The sequence below is a fragment of the Hirundo rustica genome, chromosome 5, assembly GCF_015227805.2.
Source record: "Hirundo rustica isolate bHirRus1 chromosome 5, bHirRus1.pri.v3, whole genome shotgun sequence".
Lineage (NCBI taxonomy): Eukaryota > Metazoa > Chordata > Aves > Passeriformes > Hirundinidae > Hirundo > Hirundo rustica.
The window spans coordinates 63,920,224-63,932,849 of record NC_053454.1 but is presented as its reverse complement, the minus strand read 5'-3'; the positions used below and the strand labels follow the sequence as shown (position 1 = coordinate 63,932,849).

The 12,626-nt window shown below is 38.9% G+C and overlaps 1 protein-coding gene across 1 annotated transcript in view; it reads left to right on the top strand.

Moving 5' to 3' along the window:
• PRSS12 (serine protease 12) overlaps positions 1-12,626 on the top strand; it is a 33,571-nt gene that overhangs the window by 16,806 nt on the left and 4,139 nt on the right. Inside the window, 5 exon segments of the mRNA XM_040065414.1 lie at positions 2,306-2,447; positions 6,403-6,608; positions 7,295-7,373; positions 9,329-9,451; positions 12,267-12,547. Of these exon segments, the coding sequence (XP_039921348.1) occupies positions 2,306-2,447; positions 6,403-6,608; positions 7,295-7,373; positions 9,329-9,451; positions 12,267-12,547 (831 nt within the window).

Here is a 12,626-nt window from a genome sequence, read left to right as displayed (position 1 = left end):
CTATGAAAATAAAGAGAATAAAAAGACTGATAAGAAATTATAAAAAATACCAATTACACAGTGAAATTGTAGAACCAAATAGAAACAAAAAAATTCTAAAGATTCCGAAATCCACACATAGATAATAAATCCACATGTAGATAATGAAACAATAATTCTGGTTATGAGATATGCACAGTAGAAACTACACAGGAACAATGGAACAGCAATTCTGAAAAAGTTTCATTTTTACAATTTGCTACAGGAAGTGTGTAGCTTGTCAGTATGTAGCCTTTCAGAAAATTCCTGCCAATGCCATTTAGCTTACCCAAGAATATTTCAGTTGGATTTGAAATTGGTATTATATGCCTGTTTCCTGGAAATCACAGACTAAAGGTTTATCCCACAAACTACAACATGGATTAACTGCTCAATGTTGCTACTTGTTATAACAACATTCAGCACTTCTCATGTACTTTTTGAGTCTCTCCCTCTTTACAGGCTTATTCTACACAGCCCTCTCACCATCCAATGAATATTTTAAGTTGCAGTACATATATGAAATCCTATTTGTTAGAAAGAATTTTCTCAAACCAAAAATAACAGCAATTCGTACCATGACGGCTGTCTTTACAGATGCAAACCATCTGTGCCCCTTTGCTCAAATTCCTATAAAATATCTCTGCTGAAGGAGTTTGGTTCTGTTAAATACATCCATATGGTAACATTCTCACATCCCCACTACCAGAATGCTATTAATTTTGTGCTCATAAATATATATATATATTTTCTAAATGACAAGAAGATGAGGTAACAATAAAATATTATTAGTATTCCATGCCTGTATATGGTTAATAGAAGTATAATTCTCACTAAGTAATAAGCTGTATTCTTCCAGAACTCATCAATTCAACAAGCAAATAAGACAGTTTATCTGACATTTCCTAGAAGATTTCTGATTGGAAAGTGGACAAAGTGTTGTTACCATTTACATCCCAGCATTTGAAAAAGCATTTTTTTCCCATAAGGATAAATTACATTTAAAAAAATGAGAGAAATTAGTAGATGACAGGACTTAAGGAAACACAGCTATTAAGAAACACTAAAAAGGAGATAGGATGCACTACAATAATGACATTTGTTCAATAAGATCACGACAGTGTAGGAATGTTGGTGAAGTTAATTCATGTAACTGTCTAACACAAACAATGTGCCTTAAATTACATGGGAAGCAAAGAGACTTGGATTTTATCTTGAAATATTTCCCAATTCATTTAATGACTTAGCCCAGATTTAACTAGCGCTGACCAGATTCATATGTGGTATACAGAAGTTTTTCATATCCTAAACTAATCTGAATTAAATATCAAATGCAGATATCTCAAAATACTGCTTTAAGAATGTAATTAAGTAATTCCTCATCCTTACATATTTAGAAAAGATTAGAAACAGGTTAGAAGAATGAAGAAGAGTCTTTTCCATTACTCTAAAAAGCAACTCTCAGGAGTATATTAAAGATTGTAAAGTATGCCATACAAAAAGATTTAGAAGGTGACTCTCCCTTGAACATTATAAAGAGGCCACAGAGGAATTTGTAACTGTTTTAAGGGTATTTGCATCGCTTGCAGGCTATAGAGGAATTTTAGAGTGAGTAAGAATTAAGTAGGTACTTTGCCTAAAGAGTGAAAATTTAACTACAGGCAAAGTGCTGCAGAAACCATGATCAACTAAGTCTGACTAATCCACATAAGTGAAATTTCATATTATGAAATTATCTGAATAAACAATCAATTTAAATTGCTAGAAAAATAATCTAGAATAACACGCTGCAGAACAATGTACATAGTGACATGGAATAGCTGAAGTTCAACACAATGCTGACTATTTTTGCTGAGACAGTGGTTAAGAGAAGCAGCAGCAACAAGTCTGAGAATGGGTTTATGGGCTGAGGCATAGTTAAATTCACCCATAAAGTTTCTGTAAGAAAAACCTATCCAGCTTGTATGGGTATCATATCAAAGGTATTTCAGGTGTTTTCTACCTTTTTGTATAGAATTGTGGTCAGTTTCTGAACTGTGTCACATATTTGCATGGAATGAAGGAGTCAGATGAACTCTGAAGAGTAAAGTACAGTAGTATTTAGTATTTGTCTTGTAATTTGTACAAACTGATTCCTTTTGCCAGCCAGGAAGAATATGACTACTTTAGCCACTGATAATAGGCTTGTTGAACTTAAATATCGACTGTACTGAATATAACGAAAATAACCGAAGGTACCAGTTCTTGCTTCTGTTGCTGTGAGCTGACAGCAGTAATTTATTCCCAGGTCCTCCCATCAGGCTGATGGATGGTGAGAATAAGAAGGAAGGACGTGTGGAGATTTTTATCAATGGCCAGTGGGGCACAATTTGTGATGATGGATGGTCTGATAAGGATGCAGCTGTAGTCTGTCGACAGCTTGGCTACAAGTAAGAAAGCTCATGAAGCTGTTTCCCCAGTTCTGTTTTCTGTATCTAAAAATCTTCAGTTTCTGCAACCAAATACCACAAACATGTCCAATAAGATAATGCATGGCCTTTAAAACTTGTCAGTTAGGCATTCTTTTAGAAAAATGTATTCCTGCTATTTGTAAGCTTTTGTAAGGCTATGTCTTCAAAAGGAGTATTCATTAAGTAGCATAACTGGGAATGGGAACGGGAGTATTCAAAAATCAGTCTGGCAACAGAAATGCAAGTTAATGCAAGTTATTAAATATTTTTCATTAGAAGTTAAATGTTCCAAATTATTTATTAATTAAATACAAAATTTAGGTGTCATATTTGTTTCAAAACCAGGTTAGTATCCACTGTCACAAGGTGTGGATATGATGACTGCAGATTCAGATGCAGGCACATCAGCTACTGAATTTTTAATTTAATTTTTTCCTTCATTTACTGATCTGTTTAGGTTTGATGTAGCTTGAAGATCCGATGAAACTTTTACACAAGGGATTATGGCTCCAGTCTGCATGACAGTAATTTGAATAAGCTTCATTTAATACAGGAATATACCTGACAGAACAAACCCACCCTCTGATTAAAACCACTGCAATGTATGTCACTTTTTAAAGAAATCACTTAATCAGGCTTACATCAACATTCTTTTTCTGGATACCCAAGAGCAGCAAAAATATAACAACTAGAGGGCAGATATATAAATAGCAGTACTAATAAGATTTGAAAAATATCCAGAACACTATTGAAATACAACAGGAAATTAGTGAAATGTTTCCTCCAAGTGTATCTATAAAGAAATTTGAGCTGAAGAAATACAAATCACATTAACTGTTTGTTGTATCTAACAACGTGAAATTTGTCCAACCAAATATCATCACATTATGTCTGAACACACAAGATATGCCTTTTAAAAACTGCCTGGTATTCATCTAGTAAAAAGCCTGTTTAAAAGTAGTACTACACTACAGCTTCAAAATGGCAAAACTTGACTTAAAATTCAAGATATCACTCTTACAAGTTACCTAACTTGTAAATTCTAGGACAGGTGTCCATCTATCCTAATCCACTGGATTTCCTCATTAACAATATCATGAATAATGATGTACTGCACCTGAAAAGCTCAGTATTGTTACTGTGCATGGCAACCACTTCTGTCCAGGGACAGATCTGAGCAGGCACAAAAGGTTGTTTCTCGAAGGGTCATCAGTGTATAAAGAGCTCGCTTGGGAAGCAGCAATGAAGGGACACGTGTTTGTTAGGGGTTCACTAAAGCCAGTTGTAAGAGCACATTCCAGCATGTAACAAACACACAGATGTAACATTTGTACCTTCAGAGATCTCCCAATTATATGAAATAATTTTCTTTGTTAAGCTGCACTCCTTGCTCAAGAACACCATGACTTTTTTTACATTTGTCTCCTGGCAGATGTTCTTCAGTGGGGTTGGTTTGGGTTTTCTGTGGTGGTGTTGGTTGGTTGGTTGGGTCTGAACAGCTTTCATTCCCATTATCAGCAAACTGAGAGACTACTGATGTACAGTAAGAGATAAATTGCTTTCACACAAAGGTAGGAAGGAGGTAGTGCCCTAAGTAACTGATAAGATTCTAGAGAGACAATTCTGTACTAAACTGCAATAAATACTTCTCTGGGGAAGGATAACAATGCTGTGGTGATCCACAACAAAGTAGTTTTCAATATCCTCAGGAACTTTAGAACAATGCCCTAAAGCAGAAACTTTGTTATTTGACAGAGATACTAAAACCAGGTAAGAATTTACAATGAGTGTCTGTACTGTCGCTGTGTTGTAACAGCAAACATGAACACATGAGCTGCCCTCTCTGGTATCTATCAGAGAGCTGGACTTACCTTTTTTTGTGGTTATCTGTAATCAGAGTATCTCTCACAAAAGGAAAAAAAAAAAAAAAAAATTGGAGCAGGAGTCACACTATTTGGGACTGACAAGTCAAGTCATAGTAGACTCATTAGGCAGAGATTGTCCTATACAGGTTCCAAAGGCTGCCAAGGCTTTGGATTATCTGGCAAATACCTCCTAACCATGGAAATTGAAAATGAGTAAGGACAGTTGACCTTGTGGTATGATCTCTCATGCAGTGTTTCATGAACTTCTCTTTCTTGGCTTTTTACAATTTCTGCATTCTAACCAATGTTCCCTACTTGGAAATCCCGCCCACCTACGCTGCAGTACATGGTAAAAACAATCCAGCCCAGTAAACCTACCCACTGCAAGTTCCAAAAGGGAGGAAGCTCCTGTGTTACTTTCATGTTTCAGTTATATGGATTTGGCAATTGAGAGCTGCTTCAGTTTGAGCCAGCCACACTTCTACTATGACAAAGCTTTAGAAATGGTTTGACAAATCAGGATTTCTCCCCAGCAGACCAAACCCAGCTCAAGAAGGGATGTAAATTCTTCATGCCATTCTCACCTACCTTTCCCAACACTGCAGGTATTAAAGAGGTACAAAAACAGCTGTAATGGGAGAGAAAGACTTCCTTGCCTAATACATTTTCATAGTCAAATTCTCTGCTCCAGCATTTCATCACATCTGCAGTTACAGTTCTGTACGCACAGAAGCAGTACTTTACAATATCCATTTATAAAACATCCTTAAAATGAAAACCTGTATTCTAGTTATGTGGAATTCCATATATCCTTATCGCAGTAAAATGTCAGTAAATTGCCCTTAACCAATAGGTAAACTTGTAGTTCAGGCACAGTTAGAGGTGTCTGAGGCTTCCTGCCCCACTTCTCTGTATAGCCAGTCTCTCACTCACAATTATTTCTGACTCTTAAACCATATACAACAAAACATCTATTTATAAATTAAGAAGATTACCTTAACTAATTAGCAGCAATAATCTATCACAGGAGTTGCCAAATGAGATGCTTAAATGCTACACAAGCACCAAGTACTGGGCTCCTCCCAAGAACAGGGGGGTGCAGACACTGAACTGGTCTCCAGTTGTAATAGACTATGAACACGAAGAAAAGTTCCAATAGGAATTTATTACATTACAGCAGGCAAAGCAAAGGCAAATACAGCGCTGGACGGCAGGGGAGTCTCGCTCCACCAACTGCCGTGAATTGGCAGGTTTTTCAGTCTTGCTTTTATCTTGCTTCTTTCTTCCGATGATGTATGTGTGACGTGTTGCTGGGAGGGTCTCTTTCTGTCCCTCGGTGGTCGCAGAGATGAAGGCTGTAGTTGTAAGCTGGAATTCCTGAAACTTAAAGCTGATTAAGCAAGTAGAGAAGGAATGAGCAAGGGTCTGTTTGCCTATCAGCTTAGATAGTGACATAGTAACTTCTTGTTATCTTGAGTTATTTGATCTTCAGTGAACAAAAAATAGTTAATGTTTATCACACAGTCACGGGACATGTTTAGAGCTCAAATATGAGATGCCCTGTAAAAAATGACACGATAACAAAATATTTTAATAACAACTAACAACTGACAGGTCTGTACATCATAGCTCCCACTGCACCACAAGTATACTGTATTTAACTGGCCCATCTTTCAGAGGGAATCAGACCTGAACAAATTATTTTTAGCTTGCAGAGATGCTGACTTTATACAAGGATTAAAGAGATTATGAAAAAGCAGCTTTAACATTTTTTGTTTTATGGCAAAATGTAATGCTGATACAACGTAAAATACTTTGCACACTGCCCTCTAAGCAGACGCACAAAAGCAGTTTTAAAACATTAATGAAATGTAGCAATTTTGTCACTGCTTTATCTTTTCTACATACCAGAATAAGAGAGGTGGTGAGAAGAGGGTTGTTGTCAAGTGAAACAGTGACAGAGTTTGGAAAGAAACCTCAGTATCTTTGACTGCTCTCTTGGAAATTAGAGTAAAATGTAGAATAATGCCTCCAAATGTTTAATAATAATAAATATGCTCTGTTTGCAGAGGTCCAGCTAGAGCAAGGACAATGGCCTATTTTGGTGAGGGCAAAGGCCCGATCCACGTGGATAACGTGAAGTGTACAGGAAATGAGAGGTCCTTGGCAGACTGCATTAAGCAGGACATCGGGACACACAACTGCCGGCACAGCGAGGACGCGGGGGTCATCTGCGACCACCTAAGCAAGAAAGTCCCTGGGAACAGCAATAAAGGTGAGGCCCTGTCGTGAGGGGGACACCAACGGGTCCGGCTAAGCAGCTGTCCTGGTAGGAACGGGCAAACAACAATCCCACCTCACGGGGGAAAGCGCTGTACCAAAAGCAATTATAGAACAAAAGGGGTGGGAATGCTCTCTGCTTACAGCGTGTGAGCTCGTTCTTTGCAGCTGCACAAAGGAAGCACCAAGACCACTCCATCAATACAGGGTATTTGTCGCCGTGGTTTACAGCTGCCACGTTCATTAGGCTACTTCAGGGACGTGATGCAAAAACCTAAACAACTCCTTTCAGCTTTTCAGGGTACAGGTTATCCTCAGATAAGGACTGAGACCTGTGTGCTTGGCCAAGGTCTGCGTCTACATAACAGCAGTAAGGAAGAGCCCTACAAAATCCTACATGTGAGAAGTAATTACGCAAATAACTCTGATCACAGTCAAAAGAACTCAGCTACAAAGAATTTCTAAGTCTTCAAAGAATTCAGTGTATTTTCCCCAGTCAAAAGATCTCAGCTATAAAGAATTTCTAAGTCTATTTTCCCTGATGAAAATCTGCCTGTTAAAAAGTACCATGAAACACAGAATAACTTCTACCTTTAGATTTTTTTAAAGTTAACTCTCATCGAATATTGGCTGTTTCCCACGTTGAGTTTAACGCTCTCTACATCTTCCTTTCTGGTTTAGATTCTCTTGCTTCTGTGTGTGGGCTGAGGTTACTCCATCGTCGACAAAAGCGAATAATTGGTGGGAAAAATTCTTTACGGTAAATAATTGGTAAAGACAAATAATTTTGAATATAAATCTTCTAAGACATGTATTTGCCAGAGGTGGTTTGCCAAACTTAAAATTTTATTGTAGGCTTGTTGTTTGTTTTCCTTTGGACTTGTCATGATGGAGGAGTAGAAATATACCCAAAGCAAATTTGGTAGGAAATCAAAAAGTATTAACTGATAAGTATTTACAGCATTAGTTGAAAATCTGTAGGTGCCTGTGGGTAAAGTCCTTGAATGGGTTAAATTTTTAACTTAGAAAATAGCTACTTTACTTTTATCAGAGAATATCTTGATATCAGGATGTGAGCTATAAAAACAGAGCTGTGAATGTAGTAAAAGATTTTAAATGCCATCTACACACACACACACACACACAAAAAAAAAAAAAAAGCCTGGGCATGATTCATGGCCTAAGACCTTATTTTCTTCCACAAGATAAGCCTTGATGATGGCACAGCTAAAAAACCGGGAGGAACTGACTTATTTTTATAACAGTTGTGACTAAACACAAAAAAATAGATATTCAGACAGTCTTACACAAGGCATGGTAAAAAATACACCAACAGCATCATTACACGTCACTGTGCAACCTATTTCAAACGACGTGCACAGCACCAATCAATCCATTTCAAAGAAGACACTGCCCGAGTGGGGGAGCTTCAAAGAACAGTATCAAGAGGGAGCCCAGAAAAATATTTTAACACAGCCAGATAAAGTAAAGTAGGATGAGTTACCTTAATAAAGAGACAAATGAGGTAACAGATAATGCACTGCACAGGCAGAGACTGAGAGTTCTTGTCTCAGAATATGTGTTCTAAGGACACTTGCTGAAATGCAATGGTGACAAATAATGTATTGAACAATCCAGTCAGAGCAAGGAAGCAGGTCTCATTATAAATCAGCATAGGGATGTTAGATGAAGCAAAAAGGTGAGAAGAATCAAATAGTGCACATAGAAATGCTTCAAAATCAAGAAAGGAAGCATAGGTATGTACCAGAAAAGAACTCAATGTCACAAGAAGTCATTAAGAAAAAGAACTTGAGCAAGTTTGAAGAGAACTGGATACTTATATATGTACCAGCAAATCCAAAGCTGTCTGAATTACCTCATTTTAGAAAAATGTATTAAATCCGATCTTCCAAAACTGAGAAGTGTCTAAACTGTTTTGTTCTTTATGGGAAGCAAATTCCCCCACCTTACTTTAAAACGTTTGGCACTGGTAATTCTGAAATGCTGGACTAGATGATCCCTGGCAGCTCTTGTTGTCCAGCACACCCATTCAAGTTGACAGTACTCAGAAAACACTCAACTACCTGTTGCTTATTCTTAGATGCTGCCATTGCTTACAGGTGCATCTCTTCCCCTTCTCTGACTCCAAATGTATTAAACTAGCAAGAAAGAATCCATCCTGTATTCATAGATACGGAAATATGGCCAGATCTACTATAAAAAACAGTTAATCACAGGCTGAAAAAGATGTTCCTCTAGACTTGAGACTTCTACAGTTGCTTTATACCTTTTGTTTTGCCAGCTTCCTTTCTCATGAAGACAGGGATGGATGATGGGTTCAGCTTTTCAAGAAATTCCCCTTTTCCCTCTCCAGCTGACAGGAAATTTCTGATTTGTTGATTTTTGGACGGTATTTGGCGAGAAGCCCAATGTGTTTTTGGCTCAGTGAATGCAATCTGAGAAGAGAAAGTTCAAATAGCTGACTGTGGGAGGAAGCACTTAAGAGTACTGGATGCCCAAATCCTCCGTAGAGTAACGTGGGCCATTTTTAAATGGCATTCCGAATGTTGCCAGGATATAAAATATTCACCACCCTTAATAAAGAGCACATTTGTAAGTAAGCTGTGTCAGGTCAAGAAAGCCAAGAGAAAGCACGCTGCAGGTAACCCACGTTCCCCACTGCTGCACCCTGAACACGGTGTGTCACTCCCACAGGGGCGGCTGGCCGTGGCAGGTGGCACTGCGGCTGAAATCCTCTCATGGTGATGGGAGACTCCTGTGCGGCGCTACTCTCATCAGCAGCTGCTGGGTCCTCACTGCTGCACACTGCTTTAAAAGGTGGGTCCCTCTTCAACAGTGCACCGTGGCTTAAACTGCTTCGTTGTTTCTGGGCATATGCAAAACCATTGCAGTTCAAGCCCATGGAAAACTGTTCCAAGAGCTAGCCTTTGGTTTTAAAAAACCCTGCCACTCAACCTGAAACAAACAAAACACCCTAATGCATGGAAATTATTTGGGTGTTATCATTCATGCGATTTATGCTCACAACTTCAGTATTTTCACAAAAAACATACGCAACACTACTGACATTTTATGTTTCTGTTCCAACAAAAATGCAGCTTAAGGCTTTTAGATTATAGTGAAGACAACTGAGTAGACACCAAACACAGGGACTGGAACATTTCGGATTAAATTTGGTAACAACAGATTTTGGCAGTGATACGACATTTTTAGTGTATCACGGCAGTGACTAAATGCAGGACTTCACTGCTGATGAAGTATAAAAGCATCAACTTGCATGGTAAAGAAGCTAATCTTGTGATTTGTGATTATTTCATTGGAATGGGCTGGGGGAAAAAAAAAGGCATAGAGGACCACTACAATTTTGGTGGTATTTGCTAGAATTTGCTCAAGTGAGCTGCAAATGTTTCAAATTGATTTTGAGCTTTTCCTTTTGCACACTAGTAACTAAAATGAAGAGTCAGATACACTTTTACTCAAATGCAGAGTGTATTATCTTTGTTGAGCACCAGATGCACGTATTTTCTTGTTTCCTGATATCACAAAGGACTTTCCTTGGCAATATTTCAAGCTGAAACAGTCGAAGTTAGTAATTTCCCTCTATTTCAACTGATGTCCCAGGTGCTTCTGCAGAACTGTGGAAGCTCTTTAGTTGCTTTCATCAAAATTCACAGACAATGGCTTCCTATTTCCCTGTTCATTATCTCTGTAGTGATTACCAAGGATGCTGCCTGAGGGTCTTGAGAAAGCCTTTGATTACAGGCTTGGAAACTGAATGTGGTGCCAAGAGTGCCAATTTTGGATACTCTGCTGAGCACCCACAGGATGGGGCAGCAACATGGCTGGAGCAAAATACACTGTTGTACTTCCAGATTGGTGCAGCCATGCAAGGGGCTGTCACAGGCTACCCTGGAACTGTTACCAGTGATCTCAGGGATGAAAGTATTGTTATGTCCCAGAAGTTGCATTTAAACTGCAATTAGACCTAAGCATGCAGCTCCAACAGCCTGTGGATACACTACTGTTCACTGGAAATGAGGGATGCCATTAGCTGGCTTTGGACAGGCTGGGCTGAACTTCCAAATGATCTCAGAGTGATTTTCAGGGATAGGTTTCCAAGAGCTATCTATAGATCAAGTGCCTCCTTGACATATTTTCCGCAGATGGACAAGAGAAAGGCCAGTATACCATTTCTCATATCTTGGAAATTGGAACACTGTTTAAGTAACCAAAGTGGGCTCATCTGTACTGTGGATAAAAATTATGCATAATTTTATGCATGATGATTAGAATTGTTCACCAGTACTAAAGTGGAATTACTGGTTTCTATACATTCACAGATACATAATTTAAGATAAAATGTTTGAAGCTATTTTTATAACCCACCCTCATCTTAAGTTATTCCGACAGCTACAGGGAAATTGGAAGGTCTGTATAGTTAAAAAAATAACTGGATAACTAGAAACATGAGGCATAGGAAAACCCCCTTCATGTATCCTATCTAGTAAGTCATCTTTGGATGAAAGAATGTTTATTCACAGCCTGCAGCTCTCTCTCCATAAAGCCTAGAAGTGAAATTTTGCTCATGGAACACCTGAAGGATTAGACCAAAAAAGCTTTACAGGCAACCAGGAATGCAACTCACAACTAGAATAAATATCCAGTGGTACATATTGTGCAGAAAACTGTAATGCTCCTGCTTTGTCTGCCACTCCTCAAGCAGGCTTTAGCAAGGTATGGAGGCCAGAACATTGCTGGATGGTATAAAAAGAACAGGCATAGGTTAAAAGATGATAGGAGACTGTGGGTAGCAAGTGCAAGCATATTAGAAATTTCCTGTTGAAGGCTATTAAGGAAAGGGAGAAATTAAGGAAGAATATTTGTTAGCTTAGCCATATTTTAAAGTAAATACACGTACCCAACAGTACTCCCTTGTTTGCATTTTGCCTGGGAAGGGCTGCGTGCCCTGGAATACAAAAATCTTCAAAGGCATGCAAAGAAAATGGTTATTTCAGTCACAGTAGTAATCGCTAATATATTTACCATTTAGTCCATGATGTGAAAGAAACTGGGATTATATCAGATGCAAAACAAGCCCAAGATTTACAGGCCTCCTGTCAGTTTGACAGTAGCTGCTTGCGACACACAAATGCTTTGTCATCCTTACTATAACTTCAGTTGATGTAAGAGGTTTTTATTAAGTTACTGAAGCCTCTAAAGCTCCTCAACCAACCTACAAAGCAGGCCTGGATGCTGTTTTCATTACAGTAATTGTCCGGAGCACTGCAATGATGTCAGGTTGTCATTGTCATTACTGGCAGCGTGTTACCCTCACTAAATAAATGTACAATGCACACCTTGTACGTTTGAAGTGCCAGTCATGGCAAATGGCCGTAAGAAAACTGCCGGTGAAAATATTCAAAAAGAACATGGCACAACCTGAAACCTCAGAGGAAGGTTTTTATATTCTTTAGGACACACTGAAATTCCAGTGTAAGCACTTGAGAATTTTTGCTCTTTAAAAAACTCTTTTGGTAACATTAGTTATGTGAATGAAGAAGGTGACGAACTCTGCGGGCTCAGGATGTGACTTTGCCTGAGGCAGCCCTGTTTGTTTTCATCTCCATCTCAGGTATGGCAACAACACTCGCAACTACGTGGTGAGGGTTGGGGACTATCACACGCTGGTGCTGGAGGAGTACGAGGAGGAAATCGGAGTCCAGGAGATTGTGGTGCACAAGGAGTACAGGCCCGACAGCAGCGACTACGACATTGCCTTGGTGAGGCTGCAGGGGCCTGAGGAGCAGTGTGCAAGGTTCAGCACCCACGTCCTACCCGCCTGCTTGCCACTGAGGAGGGAGCGGCCACAGAAAACTGCTCCCAACTGCTTCATCACTGGATGGGGTGACACAGGTAAGATCATTTCTGTGCACCAATCTCTTCATCTGAGGTTGCCTCAAAAAAACTGTCACATAATTAAAATAAGAAAATG